Source organism: Ipomoea nil, unplaced genomic scaffold, assembly GCF_001879475.1.
Source record: "Ipomoea nil cultivar Tokyo-kokei standard unplaced genomic scaffold, Asagao_1.1 scaffold1043, whole genome shotgun sequence".
In the NCBI taxonomy this organism is placed as follows: Eukaryota; Viridiplantae; Streptophyta; class Magnoliopsida; order Solanales; family Convolvulaceae; genus Ipomoea; species Ipomoea nil.
In genome coordinates, this window is record NW_017617471.1 from 3,070,327 (window position 1) to 3,094,868 (window position 24,542).

Sequence of the window (24,542 nt, forward strand, 5' to 3'; positions counted from 1 at the left end):
TCCAACAATAAATACTATTTCTTTGATCTTATTTTATCTTTCTTATTTGTTATTAATTGTATTATTTTACCATTTCAAGGCACTTTTTTTTTTTTCAATTAGTCGACTAGATTGCACTGTTAACTATACTCAAGGGATCTCTTTAACACCTTTTTCCTTTTTCCTTGTTTTTATTCATAATGGAAGGGAGAGTATCTCATAAAGAGTTTATAACACACTGATTATATCCCTTATAAAATTTGTACATTTAATCAAATACAAAATTGAGATAACAATCAAACAATATAATAAACATAACAACTAAAATGAAATTGAAAAATAACTGATGTTATGTTACAACATTGCAGATCAAATTGTACTAGAATTCAGAAAGAATATTTATTATTTGGGCAGTTTATCATTGAAAAAGCTATCATTTCCATGAAGAAGAAGAAAGAAGAAGAAAGAAGAAGAAAAAAAAAATTGTATATAATTATTGTAAATTTAAGCCATCATGCTGCTTTGACTACATACTCTATAACCCTTTTGATTTTTTTTCTTCCTTCATTTTTTTTCTTTTTCTCAAAGGACTACTCAGCCATAAATAGTCAATGCTTCACTTTCTCTAGATTATAAAGAATCCAATTAGGACAACCTAGCAAAATTAGTCAAACTATTGAACCACAAAATTATAAGTTCAACTTGTAACGGGTGCCGCTTATTAGCCTTGGAGCTAGTCAGCTATAAGTAGTATAGGTTGGTTTACCTCATTGTGATCCTTTGGTGGTTAGGGTCACAAGACAAAGTTTACACAATACACTCTCAAATAAATACTGCGAGTTTCTCTTGTTACTACCAAAAAAAAAAAAAAAAAAAAAAAAAAACCAATTACACCAACCATTAGGTGCATTAAAAGGAAGAACATCATGGCGAGGCATACAACAATAATTTGTGCAAAGACCAAAATGGGGCATTATTATAATGTATAGAAAAATTATATATCTATGTTTGTGAGTTACACCCTTGCATTCAATTGCCATTGTTTTGTCAAACCCTATTTTATTTGTCAACTTTTTGGTCCATCATTTCATCAAGTCAAAGCTGGCCAGCCTCACTATTTATTCCATTAAGGAAGTAGAATATTGTGTCTCCCCTCCAAATAAAGGTTGAAAGTAATGAGAGGTGAAGCGCCTCTAATGCTAGACTATGGCATTTTCATGATTCCCCGATGAATGGGAATTAGTTTTTTTTTTTTTTTTTTTTTTTTTTTTCTCTCTCTCCCAAAGTGTATCTATACCTATTCCACTTGATTTGATGTACTCTCTCACCTCATTCATCTATATTTATTCGATCTCAATCGTTTTTGATATATATATATATATATATATATATATATATATATATATATATATATATATATATATATATATATATATATATATATATATATTTATTTATTTATTTATTTATTTATTTGTTTATTTATTATGAACTTACATGCATGACGTTTGCAAGATATAAATATGTGCAACATTAAAAAAATGATAGAAATTAAATAATATTTTAATATGTTAAATTTGTAATTAAAGAAGATTTTAACTTAGTTGGTCGAGTTGATACCTTAATCGTTCGAGTTGATGCCTTTGTCTTTGAGCTTGACTATAAATCCACCATGCATGTTTGTTGCTTCTTTGTCTTTGAGCTTGACTACAAATCCACCATTAACATATATGGAAAAACCAATCGTGCTAAATTTGACCATTTAGTAGCCACAATAATTTTAATTATGATTTTCTATACAAAATTTTTTTGCCCACTTTCCTACATGGGACTCTCATCTTTTCCCAATAACACAAGTAGTAATATCTAATCAACAAAACACAACAACGACATCAAATCATAGACACGTCCATGTAAATTATTGGTTTGAATGGCTCTAACATGACAATATCATATTAACATTTGATGTGGGCTCCACGTAAAATTTTGCAACAACTACAAATATATATATTTTCTATTGTATTTTTTTTTATATACATTTATATAAAGATCGAGATCAAGTGAGATTTAAAATTAAATTTATTAACTTATTACTAATCGATTATAGAGCTAGTTTGAAATGCATATCAAATAAATAAGTAAATAAACACTTCAAACTAGCATTGTAACGTTGTTATTAATATAAAAAAAAAAATCAATGTTACGTTTAAAGTGATATGATATTGAAACATAAGACTATTGTTTACATAATATGATAGATTTCTATATTTCTACTCTATCGTGCTAATACACGTCATAACACACGACACATAAGTATTCAAACTTTTTAAATTTAATTAGTTATTATTCTGTGAAATTCAACACTCTTGATCTAATTTCAATCAATCTTTTTTTTTCTCTATTTGTCATAGAAAGAAAAAAGAAAACCCTAAACTGACTTAACTCAATCTGTATATCATTGACATATCTAATTAAGTATATTCAAAAAAAAAAAAAAAAAAAAAAAAACAAGTGGTTCACTGGTTCAATGTTTAAAATTTGGCAACAATGTATGGATTAGTCTAAAGTGGGTAGATTTCTTGTGCGCATAAACAATTTAATCCTGTCTAATTTGACTCCTTGTGACAGTTGCCTAATAAAAGTAGTGTGAATAATATTGGAAATATGAATATTATTTTCACTGTGCTTAATAAATTCACTAGATCTAATGTTCATTTCGTTACATAATACTTTCGATACGTCTTTAAAAAAATATAGTCTTTATGTTTATTAGGCTGAGATTATCCCAGCAGAGTCTCCATTTGCAAGATGATGTGTCATAATAAAAAAGCATTGTTTATTGGATTGGGTTGTCTATGTCGCTAGCAAATTTGCTAGGTTTTGACAGCAAAAGTTGCCACCAACTTAATTTTTTTTAAAAAAAATATTATTTTATTATTATATTTATAATATGATATGACTGTGAGACTCATTTTTGAAAGTTAGAGAGATTTGTGTGGATGTAGAACAAATATTAGAGAATTTGCAAATTTAATAATATGAAAATGTGACATATTTTAAAAAGTGAGAGAAATTTGCAGGGATAAAAGATAACCTCAGCTATTGCATAAATTTTAAATTGATCAACAACACTATAAGTTAATAAAAAATTGCATATATGACAATCAAACATAAATAAAAATTAACCAACTAGGTAGGACAGTTGGTAATTTGTTGCTAATGTGAATACCAAGGTAAGAGAATTAGCTATTGTGTATATTTGTGTCATGATAAAGATTTAATTTCTAAGCTTAATTTTTTCAAAAATAAGAGTCATATTTTACAAGCATGACCTAACTCATAGTCGCAGAATGGTAAGAATATCGAATGTCATGCAATAATTATAAAGAATAATCTAGTATAATAATGACTCATCAATAAGTGAATACATAACATCACATTTTGTTGGGAAATATAGCATTAGTTAAAAAATTATTCAATGTCATATACTATGTACAATATTGTTTTGCATAAAAAGTAAATGCTTTTGTCACATATCACCATTTTTTAAATCTCATTAATTTGATAAAAATGTTTCTATTATTTTCATTTTTAGAAAACGTATAAGAATAAAATACATTATTAAAATATCCAAATAATATTTCATTCCTATTCCCCACATTTCAACCTCTTGTTTGGTATATAATGGAAAGCAAAATAAAGCCATGTTTTGAGGAAACATTAAAGACTAATCATACATAGTGGATGGCAATATCAATCGTATGGTAAATGGTTGTTTTCATACCATATTAATGTCTATTGTCCAATTATATAAAAAAAAATGTAATAATATTATTTTTATAAAAACAAACAAACAAATAAATTTTGATTTTGTGATATGATCTAGTGGTACCAAGTTGCACCCTCATATGGGAGGTTGTGAGTTTGAGTCAGTGGAGACAACAATATTAACTCTTTTTGCTTCAGTAGGTTGAGAAAATAATTATGAACAAATACTACATGACATTTTATTATTTATTTGAGAAATGCAAGTGTCAATTATATTCAACCCTGTGTTTCTAATTATAAGTTTTTTTTTTTTTTTTAATGGGAAAGCTGAAAGTCGTTGCTCAAAGATGCGATATCGATGAAACTCACTTTGTGACCATAGTTGACAAATGATCATAAGGAGGTAAACAATCATAAGTTGTCCATAACTGATAATCTCAAACTATGAAAACCAAAAGACAATTCTCACAAAGATCTGAACTGAAAACCTTGTGGTTACCAAGTTAATTATCGACCAAATTGGCTGAAGTTTCCCTGATTTATTCATTTGACTTTGGATAGATTGAATGCATTTTTAATTTTTTTTTTTTTTAAAATTACAATTCAATCAATTTTGAATGTGAAAATAAAACAAAATTTCACACTAATATTATTTGTGAATCGAAATGTTGATATGATGTATTATGGTTACCTAATTCATAATTACAATTTTTTTAAACTAGCTAATGTTTAACCTTTGCAAACATTAAAAAAATTAGGTTATTATGAATTTAAGAAAATAAAAACATAATGAAGAAATGTTTGAGAGTACAATATAATAATATATATTTAGTCAAATATATATTGAGTTAATACCCAAAATCGTCCTCGACTATAGTGGTTTTTCTCAATTTCGTCCTAAACGACTTTGGTGACCTAATATCGTCCCAGACTTTTTGTGTTTCGCTCAATTTAGTCCCAGACTTTTGTGTTTTTGATCAATTTAGTCCCTCATTTGTTATTCTGTCCATTTGGTGTTAAATAAATAGACAATTCAGCAATTTTAATATTAACATCTCTTTACTTTACTCATAGACATGTGAACTGTGAAATCTTTTTTTTTTTTTTTTTTTTTTACGAATTACTTCCATAATTACTCCTAAAACTGCGAATATAAAATTTAATTTGCAGGCCCGAGAGTAATTCTTGGTGTAATTCGTACAAGAAAGAGGAATTTCGCACTTCATAAGTTGAAAGTAAAGAGAGATCAATATTGACATTACTGAATTGTCCCTTTATTTAACACCAATTTGACGGAATAACAAATGGGTGACTAAATTGAGCGAAACACAAAAGTCTGAGACGATATTAGGTCACCAAAGTTGTTTAGGACAAAATTGAGAAAAAACACTATAGTCGAAAACAATTTTGGGTATTAACTCAATATATATTTCATAACATACAATCACAAATACACAATAATTGAGTTTGGGTAACTTTATCCTTTTTTTTTTTTTTTTTTTGGTAATAATTTTTCCATTTCCTTTTCTTTTTATTTTCTCCATTAATTTTGGGTGACAAGACAAGTCAAATGTCAAATCGGAGGATTCAAATCATAAGACAGTCAGTGACGTGTTGTCAATCAATTTTCAGATTTTTCTTCTCTTGTTAATACTTTTCTTTCTTTTTTAGCATTTGTCATCACCTTGTACTGTAGTGGTATTTAAATTAAATTATTCAATGAGTTATTTGAATTTGTGAATAATTATTTTCAAAATTTTGTCTTATTATAATCTAATTGATTTGTACTTAAATCAAATTCAATTTTTTTTCCAAAGCAATTGAATTTGGAAAGAGAGATTTTCTGAGAAGGTAAAATTTGCTTTAAGTTGACAAATATAAATATATGATACAAAAAAATGATGTTAATTCGGAATGTTTCACAACGTTAGTAGTATCACTGTCTGTATTACTCACTATTGTCAAATAATTTTAGTACTTCTTTTACGCTTATTATTAAATTGTGCTATAAATCTTGAAATTATACCTATACTCTTTAATAATGTGGGAACCAACAACCTTTGGTCCCTATTAAGAATTTTATTCTTTTCTTTTTCTTTCACTCCTATCAATTAGTTAGGACGCATGATGGAATATATACTCTCCAACAAGTTATTCGGCAATTTCAACTTTTTTTCTTCTTCTTCTTCAGATTACTTTTGAAATATTCTTCCTCTCTAGTAACCAGCAATGACTATTAGAGAGTATCCTTTTGCCCATTTTTTTTAGCCATTCATGATTCAAAAAATGAGAGTCTCTGACCGTTGTCCTGATCAATATGCTAAAAAGAAGAATTATCTTGTTTATAATATTTTAAAACTTAATTTTTTATAATAATCATATTTTAATATTTGATCTTAAAATTTAATTTCATACTATTGATGCACATTTCACCCTTATTATTTATATATTTATATTGACAAAATAACAAACGACTTCAATAACATCTTCAATTAATGAACATTATTTACAATTTCTCAACTAGATAAAGAAGATTTGAATTTTAAAAAAATTAAAATTATTTTCCATAACTCTATATATAGACCCTAGTTTCTATAACTAATTTAATGAGTTTGTCCATATCTTTTTTTTTTTCTTTTTCTTTTTTGTTTCTTTTGTTTTTAATGATAAATAGACCAACTTTTATGAAAATAACATACGGAGTACATTATTTGTACAAATTTAATGATAAATAGACCACAAGCAATCACTTAATAGTTAATACTCCGTGGTTTTCTAAGAAAAAGAAAACTCAGCTTGCACTCAATCCAATGAACCCAATGGAATTAAGACATCTTTCAAAGTCTTGCAACAAGCCAACAATTATCTAATTAAATAAGATTGATAAGACAAGTGAAATGACTAATTTTAATACTCCGTAAAAACTATACAATGACAAATGAGTTGCAAAATATGAGGTTGTCATTTTGGTCGTCTTTGTAATTTTTTTTTTTATTACGGAGTAATTAGTTTGTTGGTGACGTGGTGTTGTTGTTGTTAAAAGTGAGTTAAAATTGAATAAATATAGAAAAAATAATGGATGAATTGTAAATATGATAATATTATAGTAGAATTCATTTTGAAAAACGATAAGAGTATCTATTATCTATCTACTATCTACTATACTATATATACTAATAAGAGCCCAAGAGAGTTAGGCCTATAATGGGTAGAAAAAATGGCGGTCACAGGTTTTAATTAAATGAATGGCTCAGATTGATTAAAAGATGGATCATATTTGAATTTTACACTAAAATTTCCTAAAATACCCACACACCGTTACTAATTCCGTTAAAATTTTAAGAATTGCCGTTAGTTCACCGTTAACTTACTCATTGATTTCAATAAAAAAAAAGGTCTTAGGTTCGAACCTCATCCCAATCAAAGTTGGCATAATTAGTACTCTATTTTACTCTTATTAAATTATATAAATAATAATTTAGTAGTTACAACAAAAAATAATACATATGCATTTCTTTAATTTAGAATTATGTGTCCACAATGTCTTTATTCAAAAAAAAAAAATTATTCATTATCAATAAATTAAATAAGATAAATAATTTTATTAGTTATACTGTCTTTATTTTTTTTAATATAAAAATTCTTTATATTCAAATTTATTAATTGATTATATTCGCTACATTGTCCTTACAATGTCTTTATTCAGTGAAAAACAAATTATTAATTATCAATAAATTAATTAAAAGAAATATTTTCATTAGTTATATTGTCTTTATTTTTCTCAAATGTAAAAATTTTTACATTCAAATTCATCAATTGATCATATTCACTACATTATCTATTATCTTTTTTTGTGCACTATTTTTCTAATTAAATATCAAAGTTATAACATAAAATAATGCTATGTATTTATTTACCAAGTATTTTATTAATACCATGAAAAAATTAAAAAAATATATAATTAATAAAGCCAACCATATTAACTACTTGAGAGATTTTGTGACAAAGAGAGTATTCAAATCACACAACAAATTGAAGTGAGAACTACCTCGCAATGTCCTTGTTTGACAGTCAGTAGTTAGCGGTTAGCGTTAGCAGATTTGACCAGCGAATTTATTTAATTATTAACATTGGGTAGAAAAAATGACTGCCAAATTATTAAATCAAATGAATGGTTCATATTGTTCAGGTTTTAATTTTTTTCTTTTAAGATTTTCTAATTTATCCTTAATTATATGATTATCCATTTAGCTTTTCCGTTAATTCACCGTTAGTCTAATTCTAATATTAAAGTCTAATATAGAATTATAACTACACCATTAATCTAATTCTAATATTAAAGTCTTAATAGAACTTAACCACAAATCCTAATGTCGGAATCTCCTCAAACAATATTAGTATATATTTAATATTTTATGCCCTAATTTTTATTTGTTCTCCCTTATGTCCCTATTTGGTTTCAACCATACCTATACAATTATTTTATTGACAATTATAATCAATATTGACTATATTATCTTGCATTTGTAAACTTAGAATTACCTATTTAACCCGCACGGGCTTAGCTCAATGGTTTAGTGGGTAGTATTTGGGAGAAGAGACCAAGGTTTGAACCTCGACGGCGGCAATGCGGGAATTATGTCCAAAGTGGGTAGATTCCTTGTGCGGCGTATCAGCATTTGGCCCTGTCTGCTGAACCATTGAGCCACCGTGATTTACAACTTCTCACAATGCTCTGTCAGGTTGGAGTGTGGGGGGGCCCTTGGGGTTGGGAGAAGAATTACCTATTTAAATACGCAAATTCAACCTTCAATTATCTATGCATGAACAATTTCAATATAATCTTGCCTTAATATATTTTAAAGTACTTATTTAAAAAAAAAAAGTATTGGATATTATCCCAATCGCGCAATGCGCGTAAAAAACTAGTTATAAAAATAAATTTTGAACATATAATCTTCAAACTTCTTACTAAACTAAAAAGTATTAATAAACTTACAAATCAAATTGGTAGTTAGATTGTTTATTTAAGATTTTAAAGTCAAATTTCAACCCCTTACCCACCCCCCACATATATAGAGGAAAAATAATTTGAGAATAAGCCCCCTCCCCTGCAAAAAGTGTAGGTTAATTTCATTCAATAATGTGAAGACATGTCTATAATTATTACGATTCATTGAGAAATAGTTAATAGTGGATCCATGAATAATTAATAGTTTACACATTTGTATTCACTATTATAAATTTTAAGTGTATTGTCAGTTATTCGCAAATGACTATCAAGTGATTGCGAATACAACTTAATAATTACAAAAATATTATCGCATTTTTTTTTCTTCTTAATTTCAACCATTGATCATCTTAGATTGACGAAAGCAATTAGTCCACTTTTTTTACAAAGAGACTTGTTCTCATTTTTACTTGATTTTCCATCCATCAGATCTTGCAGATCAATGGATTAGATTTGTCTTCACGTTCTCACCTGTGACATGGTTCTCATATGATTAAAATTCTATATATATAGGCTTATGATCTAATGAGAACACATCTCTAGGAGATCTAAACCTTACATCTGTAAAAATCGGAAAGATCATATCATATATATATTTTTTTTAAATGGTGGTGGCATTTTTATAATTATCGTCAACTTCACTTCGCAAACTTGAACACTCGAATATGCAATCTGTAACAACTAAATATACAAACTTGGATAAATTTTAGAAACGTAATGAAAATGCTAAATTTTAAATATAAACCATAAATGCTAGACTCTAAGTAGTAAAAAATGAACTCCTAATCAAATAAAACAAAAAACAAAAACAAAAAAAAACTCAGTCATAGATTCTAAAATCCAAACCCTAAGTGCAATGCACATTCGCATTTTTATAAGTGTAATTTCTTAATAATAAATGTGCAATATGTTAATACTAAGTGTGTAAACCTGAAAAATTATGAGAAGTGTAGATTTTAATGCTCAAGTTTGCATTGTAACATTGGTGATAATTACAAAAATACAACCACGTTTTTTAAATATGATCTGATCAAATTTTTTAAGACGTAAGACTTAGATTGGTTATTAGTTTTCTCTTATTACCCCCCCCCCCCCCCCCCCTCTCTCAATATATATATATATATATATATATATATATATATATATATATATATATATATATATATATATATATATATATAGGGTCGCATTCAGGTGCGAATATGTGTTTAGGAGAGAAATGCGAACCAATCAGCGCGAGCCACGTGTCAGCATTCATTGATCGGGTGCACCTACTTTCATCTATAAGTGCACCTACTTTCGCCTGCAAGTGCATGTAATTTTGTCTTTTTAACATTCATTGATTTGAGTTTGTTCTGTTTGTCATTGTTTTTGTTCTTGCAATGAGTTCAGCGAATAGTAGTACACATGAAAACCACCCGCAAACATTTATGCACTTAGGTGCAACTACTTATAGGTGCACTTAGCATTGATGCTCACTGTAAATTTTACTTGCACCTATAATACATTTTACATGCATACATTTTACTTGCACCTCGATGTTCAATTATTTACGAAAATGCCACCACATTTTTTTAAAAAAATTAGTGTTTCTCATCCATTAGATCGTGACACGTGGACGAATATCAGGCATTCGCATATTCGCACCTGGGCGCTCCATTCGCACCAAAGTGCAATTCTCTCTCTCTCTCTCTCTCTCTCTCTCTCTATATATATATATATATATATATATATATATATATATATATATATATATATATATATAATGGTTTTCCGTGCGGTTGGACGCACCTTAAGCATTAAAATGGCGCACCTTAAGTACACAACACACACACCTTAAGCACACAAACAAAGTACCTTAAGAGCACAAATCACTCACCTTAAGTACATAAACCACGCACTTTAAGCACAGAACAAAGCACATTAAGCACAAAACCGACGCACCTAAGATTTTATAATGGCTCACTGCACATTAAGCACAAACTCACGCACATTAAGTACAAAACCCACGCATCTTAAGTACAAATCTCACGCAACTTAAGCACTAAACTCACGCACTTTAAGTTTTACCACTACTCACATTAAGCACAAACTCACGCACCTTAAGCACAAACTCATGCACATTAAGCACAAAACTCACGCACCTTAAGCACAAAACTCACGCACTTTATGTTTTAACCACTACTCACATTAAGTACAAAATTCATGCACCTTAAGCACAAACTCACGCACATTAAGCACAAAACCCACGCACCTTAAGCACAAATCTCACGTACCTTAAGTACAAAACTCACGCACATTAAATTTGACTTAGACTCAAAAATTACCAAATTACCACCGCATTTTCTTTTTTTTAAATTTTGGTAATCCTGAACCTTGATTTAAGCAAAATCAATGGCTCAAATTTAACCCCACAACCACACCTGAACTTAATTCTATATATATATATATATATATTATCAGTTTAGACTTTCAGTAAAGATGGTGCACACATTCTTCAATTTAATTAAGTAAAAAATTCATAATTAACTTACAGTAGACAATTTATTAGTCACAATGTATATTCCTAAACTGCACTTGTAATTTATGATAGCAAGTTTTACTAGTAAATGGGTGTAAGGAAATATATAAGCTCCGGAGTGTATTGTCATCACTCTCCACCAAAAGCAAAATTGTGCATGCTGGACTCCAATATAAAACTGAAATGAAATTAAACAAGTTTACAAATTTGGCTGTAGCAAGTGAATGATGACGTCACTATGTACAACCTTCCACATGCTGTCATTAAAGCTGTAGGAATTCTCTTCAAACATTTTAGGATACCAACTACATATTGAAAAAAAAAGAAGTTAAAAAGTATTGCCCTATAATTAAAGGGCCATAAATCTAATTTGTATTAAAGTATTAATAATGCAAGTAAACTTTGTCTCATTGTATAATTTAAGGAAAATTTTACCATACTAGTATAGATGCAGCTGGGATGTTATTAGAAATCTTTGTGGAGAATGGTTGTGTGGTTTTTGTGCGCTATGGAGTCGGTGTGGCTATAAGTGAGTATTGTCGAGAAACTTTGGATGGTTTATCATAATATGTTTATATGTTAGAACAAAAATTTTAGGTAATTAATTCGCTTGTTGGTGCAGGGAAAGTATTATTGAGGGAGCAAAATTAAGTCATTTGTTTAAGGCCATATAAAATTTGTTAATTAGAGATTGAGTGGCGCGCCATATAATATTTGAACAATTTTCTATTGCATATTAGACTTATTGAATGATGCTAACTATTTTATTTTATTTTATTTTATTTTGCTTCTCTAATCAGTGGATGAACCTAGCTAAACTAGCTTCTGACTTCTTAGATTCAAATGGCTTGTGGTTATTTTTATTTTTATTTACTTTGTTATCGAAAGGATGAAATATACAATTTAAAATTTATAACCTTAAATTATTTGTTTTTGATTCTCTAATTAAACTTACATAGTAACTTAATCACATTATTGTTAGTATATAAGGTTATTAATTTTTGTATTTATTATTTTTTTTCTTGTACTCGATATGATTATTACAGCATAACTAAGGACAACATTCTCAAAAAAAAAAAAAACAAAAAACAAAAAAAAAAAAAAACAAAAAACAAAAAACAAAAAACAAAACAAAAAAATAAAATAAAAATAAAAACTAAGGACAATAAATGCATTAAGCTAAATGACATGATATGAATATCCTTATATAACAAACTCATATGCTTAGAGAAAAAAAAAAATCTGGGACTTGTTTAGACTCACCCGTTGTCACGAGACTCAACTAAACTTATCGAAGTAATCTTTAATTGTCAAAATACAGTCCTGAGAAGCTTCAACAAAAAGAACTATATCGTCAATAAAAAAAATAAGTGTGAAAGAGTAAGACCATACCTGGAGGTGTGTATCCCTTTCCATCTCCCTTGTTGGACCTCGTCTCTAATAAGATGATTGAGCCTTTCCATGCATAGAACGAAAAGGTGAAGGGAGATAGAGTGCCCTTGTCTAATACCCCTAATAAGTTTAATCCAATCCAATTGCTGACGATTTCATATAACGCTCAATCTAGTCGTTTCCACGCACACCATAATATTGTGGATCCAATCCTCCTTCAAACCCACCTCCTCAAGAGTGTCTTTTGTAAAACTCCAATTGAGTCTATAAGCCTTGTCCATATCAATTTTAAAAATCATATATTTCTTACCTCTCCGACTCTCCGAGCAGTGTGCATAGTATGAAACGTTTCTTGATAAATGAGAATATTATATTGTCCACAATCTGCATATCCGGGAACAAACTCATATGTTTAACCCACATACCCTCCTTACAAATATAAAATTATATTACTGTATTTTATAAGTGAAATTTTTCTCGTATTTCGTTCCTTGCATTTTCTTATGTTTTAGTTTCATTGTTTTTCATTTTCGTACTACATAGATAATGATTCAACACCTAGTTGACTAGTTAAAGGCACTATATATGCCTGCCGTGAAAGGCAATAAAATAAGGTGGCTTGCAAATTGTTTATTTATTTATTTTTAATTTTCGTGATGAAGGGGGGCAGTATTTGCTTTGAGATATTTTATATAATTAAACTAATAAAGGGTTGACCAAAAAAAAAAAGAAAAAATGAAATAGTTTAGTTTCGGTGGGACAAACTAAATCAAAAATTGAATAAATTAGAAAATCTCTTCTGTACACTGACGATATCATTGATATTTGATATGATGTCAAATGTATGTTTTTTTTTTTTTTTTAAACTACGTAAAAAGGGACATTAATGCCACAGAAAATGAAATGGAAAGTGATTTTGCAACTTTAAAAAAAAAAAAAAAAATTGTTTTGATCCTTCTAGGTTTATACTGGGTATAATAAATTGCATGTGATGTACTGGGTATAAAGGTGAGGTAGCTGCTATATATATATAAGTAGGTTAGGGTGAGTTCAAGCTAAGCTAAGCTATGATTCCATCACTAAGTGCTTGGACGATGATGTCCGGACGAGAAACTTTTGACTGTCAATTATTGTGCTGTTTCTTGCTTCAATTGGCCTCTTTGCTCCTTTGAAAAAGTTAACTATGTTTGGTGATTGGATTGATTGGGTTTGTGTTTAATCCATACCTACCTAAGCTATATGTCATTTTGTTTTGAGATATTACATTCAAGTTTTAAATTTTCCTGGCATGAAAAGATTTTAGAGTGTGTTTCCTTCATGAGTTTACATTACGAATAATGACAACTTTTTAAAACATAACGGTGAGATTTGATTATCACTTCAATTAAAAATTACATTCCCTAATTTATAAAGGTAGGCAAAAATTTTGTGTGAAACCGTCTCACTAAGAGTCGGGTCGGGTCAAGAGGAAAATGTAATACTTATATGCACAATAATGTCATACTTATACGCTCAAATGTAATACTAATCAGGAATAAATAATTTGTTACTTATAAGGGTAAATGACTAAGTGTAATACTTTTGCATTTCGATTTAAAAGTATTACATTTTTTCTCAAAAGTATTATATTTTTCCTTATAAGTAAGGGGCATTTGCCAACATTACTTATTATGGAAAATATAATACTTTTGATGGAAAATATAATACTTTTACATCAAAATGTAAAAGTAATACATTTAAGTAACAAAAATTTTATTCGTGATTAGTATTACATTTGAGCATACAAGTATGACATTCGCATGTTGATTCGACCTGACCTGACCCGTCTCACACAAGTGTGACTCAAAAAAATATCATTCCATCTTATTCGTAATATGATTTTTAAGTTTGGATTAGTGATTTTAGATTTTTGTTTTCATTTTTTTTTTTGTATACATTGATGCTTTGGATGTCGTTATATTATAATCAATTCACTTAATTTTTTTTAATTTTTTTTTTATATTTGTAAAACCTTTATTCTCATTATAAGGTAATACATAACCAAACATCAATATTAGTAACCATTCAAATTACACCATACTACCAAACATGTAAAATATTTTCATCAAAACTCATACCATTATCAAATATTTAATTTCCATTCCAATTCTTATTCATATGTGCAAACCAAACATACCTTAAGGGTCCGTTTGGAAAGCAGGAAAATGACTTCTGGAAAATGTTTTCTGGAAAATGAGTCATTTTCCGGAAAATATTTTCCTTTCCAGTGTTTGGTTGCATTATGGAAAACTGTTTTTCTGTGTTTGGTTCATTTTCTGGAAAATGAGTAGAATTGTATAATTAAACATTTTAATTATTTTATTTAGAATATTACAACATGTATAATAATATATAATAATATAATATTAATTTTAAATATAATAAAAAATAGCTAAGTTTTTCAAAAAAAAAAAAACTAATAATATATCAAAAATATTATGGTGGTGGTGGTGGTGGTGTAGTGGTAGTGGTGTTATTCGTTATATAATAATAATAATAATAATAATAATAATAATAATAATAATAATAATAATAATAATAATAATAATAATAATAATAATTGGTGGTGGTGTGGTGGCGGTGGTATGGTGGTGGTAGCGACGGTGGTGGTTGCGGTGGTATGGTCGTGGAGGTGGCGGCGGCGGCGGTGTGATGGTGGTGGCGGTGGTTGCGGTGGTATGGTGGTGGCAGCGGCGACGGTGGTTGCGGTAGTATGCTGGTGGTGGCGGCGACGGCGGTAGTGGTATTTGTGTGATGGTGGTGGTAGTATGACGGTGGTGGCAGTGGTCGTGTGGTTGCGGTGGTGGTGGCGGCGACGGTGGTTGCGGTGGTATGGTGGTGGTGGCGGCGGCGGTGGTTGCGGTGGTATGGTGGTGGTGGTGGCGGTGGCGGTGTGATGGCGGTGGTGTGGTGGTGGTGGTAGTGGCGGTGGTATGGTGGTGATGGCGGTGGCGGTGGTATGGTGGTAGTGGTGGCGGCGATGGTGGTTGTGGTGGTATGGTGGTGGCGGTGGTGGTAGCGGCGACAGTGGTTGTAGTGGTATGGTGGTGGTGGTGGTGGTGGCGGCGACGGTGGTTGCGGTAGTATGGTGGCGGTGGTTGCGGTGGTATGGTGGTGGCGGTGGTATGGTGGTAGTGGTGGCGGCGACGGTGGTTGCGGTGGTATGGTGGTGGTGGTGGCGGCGGCGGTGGTGTGAAGGTGGTGGTGTGGTGGTGGTGTGGTGGCGGTGGTATGTGGTGGTGGTGGCGGTGGTATGGTGGTGGTGGTGGTGGTGGTAGTGGTTGCGGTGTTGGTGGTGGTTGTGGTGGTGGTGTGATGGTGGCGGGGGTATAGTGGTGGTGGCGGCGGCAATAGTGGTGGTGATGGTGGTATGGTGTTGATGATGTTGGTGGTGGTGTGATGTTGGTGTAAAAGTTGGAAAATGACTTCCCCCCAAAAAAAGGGGAAGTCATTTTCCTCCAAAACAAGCCTATTTTCCAAAGTCAACGGAAAATGATTTCCGTTGACTTGATTTTCCAGGCACATCCAAACACTGGAAACTTGGAAAATGATTTCCAGAACTCATTTTCCAGGTTTTCAAACACACCCTAAAATTACATAGAAAGATATGAATGGATATATTGATTGAATAGCGATACGTTCTATGCATTTTCATTTTGACTTTTACATTGTTAAATCTCTGTCGAATTGACATTCGTCCACTTTTAACTGCCACACCTCTTTGTAATTTTGATGTTTCTTGTTTGGTTTATTTTTACCCGTTGAGCTAAAGGGAACCCTTTATATCATTGATTGCTACTGAGTTGTTTACCCAATACAAATTAATTAGGTATGAAAATGTTAACAAATTATTCACATATAAAAAATAAATACAAATAGGCGTCTGTACTAGTTTTAGTTTAGAAGCCTATTGTCAAAAAAAAAACTTTATGTCCCTGTAACTATGGCCTAATGCGTAAAGTTGACACTTTTAGCTTGAGCTATACGCATCTAGAGTAGTACAAACACTTATTTTCTGCTACTACATATGCGAACAATGCTTTTTGTACTAGTGAAATAAAACGTATCTGATGTAATAATGTTGTGTGCAACTGCTCGAATCAAATGTTTATTACTATGTCGTCAAAAGTTATAGTTAGTAGCGGAGACAAAATTTTATTTTCATATACTTGCTGTGTAACAGTCAGTGCCACGTTTCGATGTCATGGTGTTAGACCCACCCTTCCAAGCCACCGCCCAATGACAACAAATAAAAATTAGGAAGTATTGTTATAAGGATAATGTAGCAAGACTAATATATAAAATGAAAAAAAAAAAAACTAGAATTCATTTTGCAAAATACATGCAATAACTAAATATAAAGTTAAAGAGTAAACATTAAAAAACAAAATAGGATAAGTAAGTTATTGTCCAAAATTATTAGATCTCTTATTCAGTTAACTGACTGATTAACTGAATGAATACCCCTAATAACAACGAGTAGATTAAGGACTCATGTACTAAAAAGAGAACAAAATAAATAAATAAAATTTAATTTGCATCCTCACTTCATTTTCAATTCCAAGGACCATCAACTGGACTATTAAAAAATGATTAAATTATGATATTATATATCTAACTTCAACTTTCATCAGTTTGAGCTCCCATGCACTCTCATCATCTGCTCCCTTTTACATTCTAATTGCTCCCCTTTCCCTATTTGACTACTTGTGATAACCTGACACAAACAGTATTGCCCAATACCTCTTACATACATATATACACTATAATATAATTCTATAAAGTTATTATTTTTTAATTTAAAGTAAAAATTTGTATTTTTAAGTTGTACAATTATGTTACTCTACTTATTTTAGTTCCGTTGCAAATATTTTGATAAAAACAAAACTGTGAATCTTCATTAATAAAAAGTACATTCATTTTGTAATTTTTACCAAAATTACTTACTGATCCGACATGAAATATTCCATCTTAATAACTTGTGATCAAATTAAATAACTTTTGGCCTTTTGCCAATAACCTTGTAGTCTAGTGGCTCGAAGTGACTCTTCCATATAAGAGGTTATGAGTTTAAGCCTCAGTTAGTAATATTAAAAAAAAAAAAAAAAAAAAAAACTTCTTTAAACACTTTAACCCACCCACCCCTACAAACCCCCTCTCCTCTCCCGACCCCACACACACACACACACAAAAAAAAAAAAAAAAAAAAAAAAGGAAAATCTAACTACTCCCTAAACAGCACAGCTAGCACTATCGAGGGAGAGTAATCACTCAAGCAGTCTTTCAAGGCTCAAAGCTAATGCCACATGAAATTCACTTATAATCAATATTATACATAGTCCAATTCAAATGATAACTTTTTATGTTTCACAATTTAATTATTTAATTATTTCATATTAAATTACTATATTACGTCAAATGAATATATAGTTACTATGCGTACTTCAAATGGGCCAGATAAGAATCTTACCCCAAGGGTCCTTACGTTCCGCCTAACTCACTGACATTGGTAAGACTCGATCCCGAGTCATTGTTCTTAAACTTCACCTATGTGACCAACTAAGCTGTTCATACGGAAATAACAAACTCAATACATATACATACGATGTTATATATCATACACACCGATATAAAATGCAAAGTAAGCATATAAGCTAAGAAGAATAATCTTACTAGTAATATCGTAATCACATAGTATCAGAATTTAGAAATTATAAATATATTCTCGTCACTTTTTATAAGCATGGGATTAAGATTATAAGAGTTGATATATATATTTTTTTTTTTGAATGTTTATAAGAGTTGATATAAATATATTAAAAAGGAAAAAAGATTTGACGGAAGTAATAATTAGGCCGGCTTAATGGAATGAGTGGAAGTGACCTAAATCCACCTAGAGTTTACTATCTATTCTCTTCTTCTTCAAGTACTTGCGCTCTCCTCTATAACGTATCTTTCATCTACAGAAACTCCCTCTTTCAACTCTTTCTCTTTCTTTAATTTTTTCCTCTCTACTGTTTAGTGTCACAGCACTCCACTACTTTATTTTTATTTTTTTTCTTCACCTTTCTCTCTCTCTCTGTCTGTCTCTCTCCCCAGGCGAGTTTTTTTAATTCTGAAGAAATGACTCTTGAAGACTCGTTAAGATCTCTGTCTTTAGATTATCTGAATCTGCTCATCAACGGGCAGGCGTTTAGCGATGTGACTTTTAGCGTGGAGGGGAGATTGGTTCATGCCCACAGGTGTATCTTGGCGGCGAGGAGCTTGTTTTTTAGGAAATTTTTTTGTGGGCCGGAGTCGCCGGGGGGAGGCGGCGGCGGCGGGGGAGCGGACCCAATGGGGTCGTCGAGGATGGGGGGAGCGTCGTCGTCGCCGCGGGGATCCGGCGGGGGGCAGGTGATTCCGGTGAACTCGGTTGGGTATGAGGTGTTCTTGTTGATGCTTCAGTTTTTGTACAGCGGGCAGGTGTCGATTGTGCCGCAGAAGCACGAGCCGCGGCCGAATTGTGGGGAGAGAGGCTGCTGGCACACCCATTGCTCCTCCGCCGTCGATCTCGCGCTGGACACCCTCGCCGCCGCGAGATCTTTCGGGGTTGAACAGCTCGCTTTGCTCACCCAGGTTTTCACCCACCACCATTTTTGGGTTTTGATGATTTTTTAAGGTTGAGCAAGCTAAGATATTATTAAGTATTAACACCCCATTTATTTTCTTTCTTTTTTTTTTTTTTCCCCCAAAAATGAAAGGAGTGGAATTTTCGTATTATCTTATTTGATTATTTCCTCACTGTTTCTTTTTATATATATATTTTTTTATTTCATGGCTTTCATCTCTTCTTCTTCTACTAAACAACTTTTGGATCGGCGTCCCAGGCCAGAGTTTGTTAAATTTGATCTCAGAGAAACCAAGTACTTTTCTTCTTTTTCAGTGTTTCTTTTCCAGAATCTGATCCAACTGCTAGTCCTAGATTTTCTTATCATATTTCTCAGCTAAATCCAAGCCCACACACGCTCTCGTCTTTTGTTTCTGTTTTTGTGAAAAAGGATCATATCATGTGATGTTCTTCTCAATCTGTTATTACTTTCTTGATTTTATGTGACACTACTTTGGGTTGAGTTTCTTGAATTGGGTGTTCTCCATCTTCATGTTCCAGATTTCCCAAATTAGTATCTTTATGTATTATATTATATTATATTATATTATTCAACCCCCACCAAATCTCTCCTATGCAATCAACTTTAATTTCCTCATTTGGTACCCAATGGACTATTATTAATGCTGGATGCCTACCCTACCTAATTTTAATCAATTTTCCAGAAATGTTGGCATGGGTTTTTTCTAAATGTGTGAGTTCATGCAATGGATTGAAAGTTCGATTAAGTTTTAATCTCAATCTGGTCGATTTTTATGTGTGGTAAGTGTTTTAATATAATGTTTGTTTTTTTGTTGGGGTTAGCAGAAGCAATTGGCGAGCATGGTAGAGAAGGCTTCGATTGAGGATGTTATGAAGGTTTTGATTGCTTCGAGGAAGCAAGACATGCATCAGCTATGGACGACTTGTTCTCATTTGGTGGCTAAATCGGGGCTGCCGCCGGAGGTGCTGGCGAAGCATTTGCCGATCGAGGTGGTGGCGAAGATTGAGGAGCTGCGGCTGAAATTCTCGATTGCGCGGCGGTCGATATTGCCGCACCACCACCATCACCACCACCACCACCATGATCTGAGCGGGGCGGCGGATCTGGAGGACCAGAAAATCCGGCGGATGAGGCGGGCGCTGGACTCCTCCGACGTGGAGCTCGTGAAGCTTATGGTAATGGGGGAAGGGCTGAATTTGGATGAGGCATTGGCGTTGCATTACGCCGTGGAGAATTGCAGCCGCGAAGTGGTGAAGGCGCTGCTGGAGTTAGGGGCGGCGGATGTTAACTACCCGGCGGGGCCGGCGGGGAAAACCCCGCTCCACGTCGCCGCGGAGATGGTGTCGCCGGACATGGTGGCTGTCCTCCTAGACCACCACGCCGACCCCAACGTCCGTACCGTCGATGGAATCACGCCGCTCGATATCCTCCGAACCCTAACTTCCGATTTTCTCTTCAAAGGCGCCGTCCCGGGGCTGGCGCGCATCGAACCCAACAAGCTCCGCCTTTGTCTGGAGCTAGTCCAATCCGCCGCCATGGTCATTTCCCGGGAAGAAGGCAACACCGCCGCCGCCGCCGCCGCCGCCAACAACCCTTCCTCCGCCGCCATTTACCCGCCAATCAGCGAAGAACACACGTCCAGTATTAGCAGCGCCAACATGGGCAACCTTAACCTGGACTCAAGAATGGTGTACCTAAACCTCGGAGCCGCCGCTCACCACCAAATGGGGTGCAAGATGAACGACGGAGACGAGAGCAGCAGCCGCCATAGCCACCATCGACATAGCAGCGGCAGCGGCGGCGCCGGCGGCTGCGATCCATCATCAATGTACCACCATTCTCACGACTACTGATGATCATTATCTTTGTTCTCATCATCTACTTACGTACGTCACGTTTCTCTCTTCTTAGCTTCATCAACAGTCCATAATATGTTCAAATTCATGGGTTTAGGAAAAAAAACAACAAAACATTAGCAAAGGTTGATATTTTGATCAATGATCATTTGGAACCTCATGGATGAAAAGTAGTATTACTATTCCCAGATCCAAATTTTCCATATTTCATCCTTTTTTCTCTTCTTTCCTTTTTTGGTACATATAATGAGAATGTTGCTCAACTATATAAGTTAAATGTTTAATTCACCATTAAACTAGATTTGACATTCAATATTTTCTTCTCAAATTCATTAATTTTTCATTCATTTTTTTTTTTGGTCGGTCAGCCCTGCAGGGTTTATATATTTGTTATTTATTGGTGGGTTTGTGTTAATATATATTGAACCAATTGAGCTGTCTGTGCATGTTAAGTTAGTATATGCTGCACGTAGGGTAGTGGAGAATGGCAGTATATGTTGAACCAATTGAGTTGTTCATGCATGTTGCGTTAGTATATGCTGCACAGGGTGGTAGAGAATGGCAGTATATGTTGAACCAATTGAGCTGTTCGTGCATGTTGCGTTAGTATATGTTGCACAGGGTAGTAGGGAATGATAGTATATGTTGAACCAATTGAGTTGTCCGTGCTACACTGGGTAGTGGAGAATGGCAGTGAGGGGTGTGGGAAATTGGAAGTATTTTAAGTTAGTGTGAATATGGGATGGGATGGGACAATAGGAGAATCATATCGCAGTGTGGGTTTGATGGAGAGAAATGAATTAAAGAAGGGGAACAGGTCAATCTCTTCAACACTTTGGCCAGTCAACTCCTCTTGTTCTTATTTGGCATATGAAATATCTATTGTGATGGACTATATATATATTTTTTTATTTTCTGCACTCAATAATTTTCTTGTCTCCCATCACACAACTCACCGCCCTCCCATTTCATATTATTTCACATATTTTTATACATATTTGCATTTCTAGTTGTGGCTTTTAATTTTGGTGTGTCTAGCTTTACTTTTTCGGGAAATAAAACAAAAATATCATCTCATTTCAACCCTAATATCAAAAAAGATGTTTCAATTGTTAGTTTGTTACATACTCATTTAAGTTAAACTTTGAATTTCCATATATGTATGTGTGTGTTGAATAGACATATATTGATCCAGTACGTTCAATCTTGAATTTTCGTATATGTGTAAGTTGAGTGTGTGCAGATTAAACATATGCTTATATACCCATCTAGTTTGGTCTTGAAGCTTATATATATGTGCGCGCACTATGGCGGAGTAGATATAAACATATATACTGATCTAGTTAAATCTTGATTGGATTTTATATATGTGCATATACTGATTTAGAAATATGTTGAATTTCATGTAGTGTGTGTAGAATAGATATATGCATGTAGGGTTATATGTTATTTTAGGGTTCAATTCAATTTTTGACTTTGGGTATAGAGCGCTTTAAATCTCTAGGCCAGCTGTCCCACCTAAAAAAGGTGTCTACAATTCAACGAGGAAATTCGGTGAAAATTGTGAGTAGACCCAAAAAAAAAAAAAAAAAAAAAAAAAAAAGCTATTTCAGGGACATAATTAAAGATCAAGAATATAATCTTATGCATGCATCCAACATTTTAATATTTGGTGTTATTTATTAATATATATTACTCAGAAATGTTAAAATGATTTGTATATATGAAACCAAATTGACATATAGAATATGGGGTATTATTTTTGTCCTATATGTATACACAACGTACCAACACTTATTGTAGCTAGAGGTGCAATTATTAGCAATAAAGAAACCAAATTAAAGATAATGAAAATTTATATATATATATATATATATATATATATATATATATATATATATATATATATATATATATATATATATATATATATATATATATATATATATATATATATATATATATATATATATATATATATATATATAAATGCATATGTATTTTCAAGAATGGATGTTTTTGTTTTCTTGTGGTGGGTGGGGTTTTGCTTTGGCTCTTTTAGAGAGTCTTGGCATGAGCTGGTCCCTTCTCCTTCTTTACTTTATCTTTTTTATTTTTTTTCTTGATTGGTTTCGATCAATAACTGTATCTGAATATATATATATATATATATATATATATATATATATATATATATATATATATATAAAAATTAAAATTTATTTTAATTTTTGAGACATGATTGGCTTTAAGAAATTGATTTGGTTGTCATGCATGAATGCAACACTGATCGTGACTACACAACGGAGTTATATTATTAAAATTATTTGATTATTTATTTATTATTATTTGTGTTATTAAATATTCCCAAAGATATATATAATATAATCCCAACATATATTATGTTGCCTGCTCCCCATCTCTCTTTGTATCCACGACAAATGACTCCAAAGTTGAAACCTCTATGGTTTTTATGTGTGCATCGTCCGACAAAGGAAAATGGAAACGAATTATTATGAAATATTCCACATTTTTTAATGCCGCATGATTATTACAAAGCTTATAATTAATTATATGATTTATTTTTAAGATCTGAGTGATTATAACTAATGGTAACTGTCACTCCCAGTTGTACGTAATCAAGACCTGAGTGGTGTTAATGGTCGGTAACTGTATATGTATTGATGTATTCATCAAACTAAAATATATTGTGACACCAAAAAAAAAAAAAACTAAAATATATTGTGATGGAAGTTTGGAAGGTCGAGTCCAACATCTTGTCATTAAAACGTGATATTGACTGTTGCCTAAGTATAAGAAAATAAAATTGACTCTATATTACTAATTATATCTTTTGACATACTGATAAGTATTTGATCTAAATTGAATCTCATTGAAAGCTGCTATGCAATTGAGGTTGGCATGCAGACTATTTTGGTGTAGTAAATGCACACTATTTGGCAAACGCTTTCTTTAATTTTTCAAAAAAAAAAAAAAAAATCCATTGGTAAATGCATACTATTTGTCGAGATGAAATACTTACTAGTTACTACTATGCTTAAAGCTATAATTAGTAGCAAATGTGTAACTTTATTTTCTCATACTTGCCAAACAATCAGTATAACATTCGATAGCAAGGTGTTGGGCTTGACTCTTCGGTCCTCTGCCCAACTAACAATTAACATTTTTGTTTGATTTATCATTTATCTTTTGTCAAAGAGAAACATAATGATATTAAGGGTCCGTTTAGAAACTTGAAAAATGATTTCCGTTCCTAGTTTTCCTTGTTGGTGTTTGATTCTTGTTTGATTTATCATTCCGTTCCTAGTTTGTCAAACGAAAAT

General features: G+C 32.0%; 1 protein-coding gene across 3 annotated transcripts; it reads left to right on the forward strand.

Annotated features, from left to right (window-relative positions):
- Positions 1 to 18,645: 18,645 nt before the first annotated feature.
- Positions 18,646 to 21,494, forward strand: LOC109180901 (regulatory protein NPR5-like). Of its 3 annotated transcripts, XM_019330615.1 has the most exons (3): positions 18,646 to 19,036; positions 19,094 to 19,328; positions 20,164 to 21,494. In XM_019330615.1, exons 1-3 carry the CDS (start codon positions 18,834 to 18,836, stop codon positions 21,193 to 21,195), a joined length of 1,470 nt encoding a protein of 489 aa, XP_019186160.1. In that variant the 5' UTR covers positions 18,646 to 18,833; the 3' UTR covers positions 21,196 to 21,494. The 3 variants fall into 3 exon arrangements, with proteins under 3 accessions (XP_019186160.1, XP_019186158.1, XP_019186159.1); XM_019330613.1 differs by having other exon boundaries at positions 18,646 to 19,328; XM_019330614.1 differs by having other exon boundaries at positions 18,647 to 19,328; positions 20,167 to 21,494.
- The last annotated feature ends 3,048 nt before the right edge of the window (positions 21,495 to 24,542 follow it).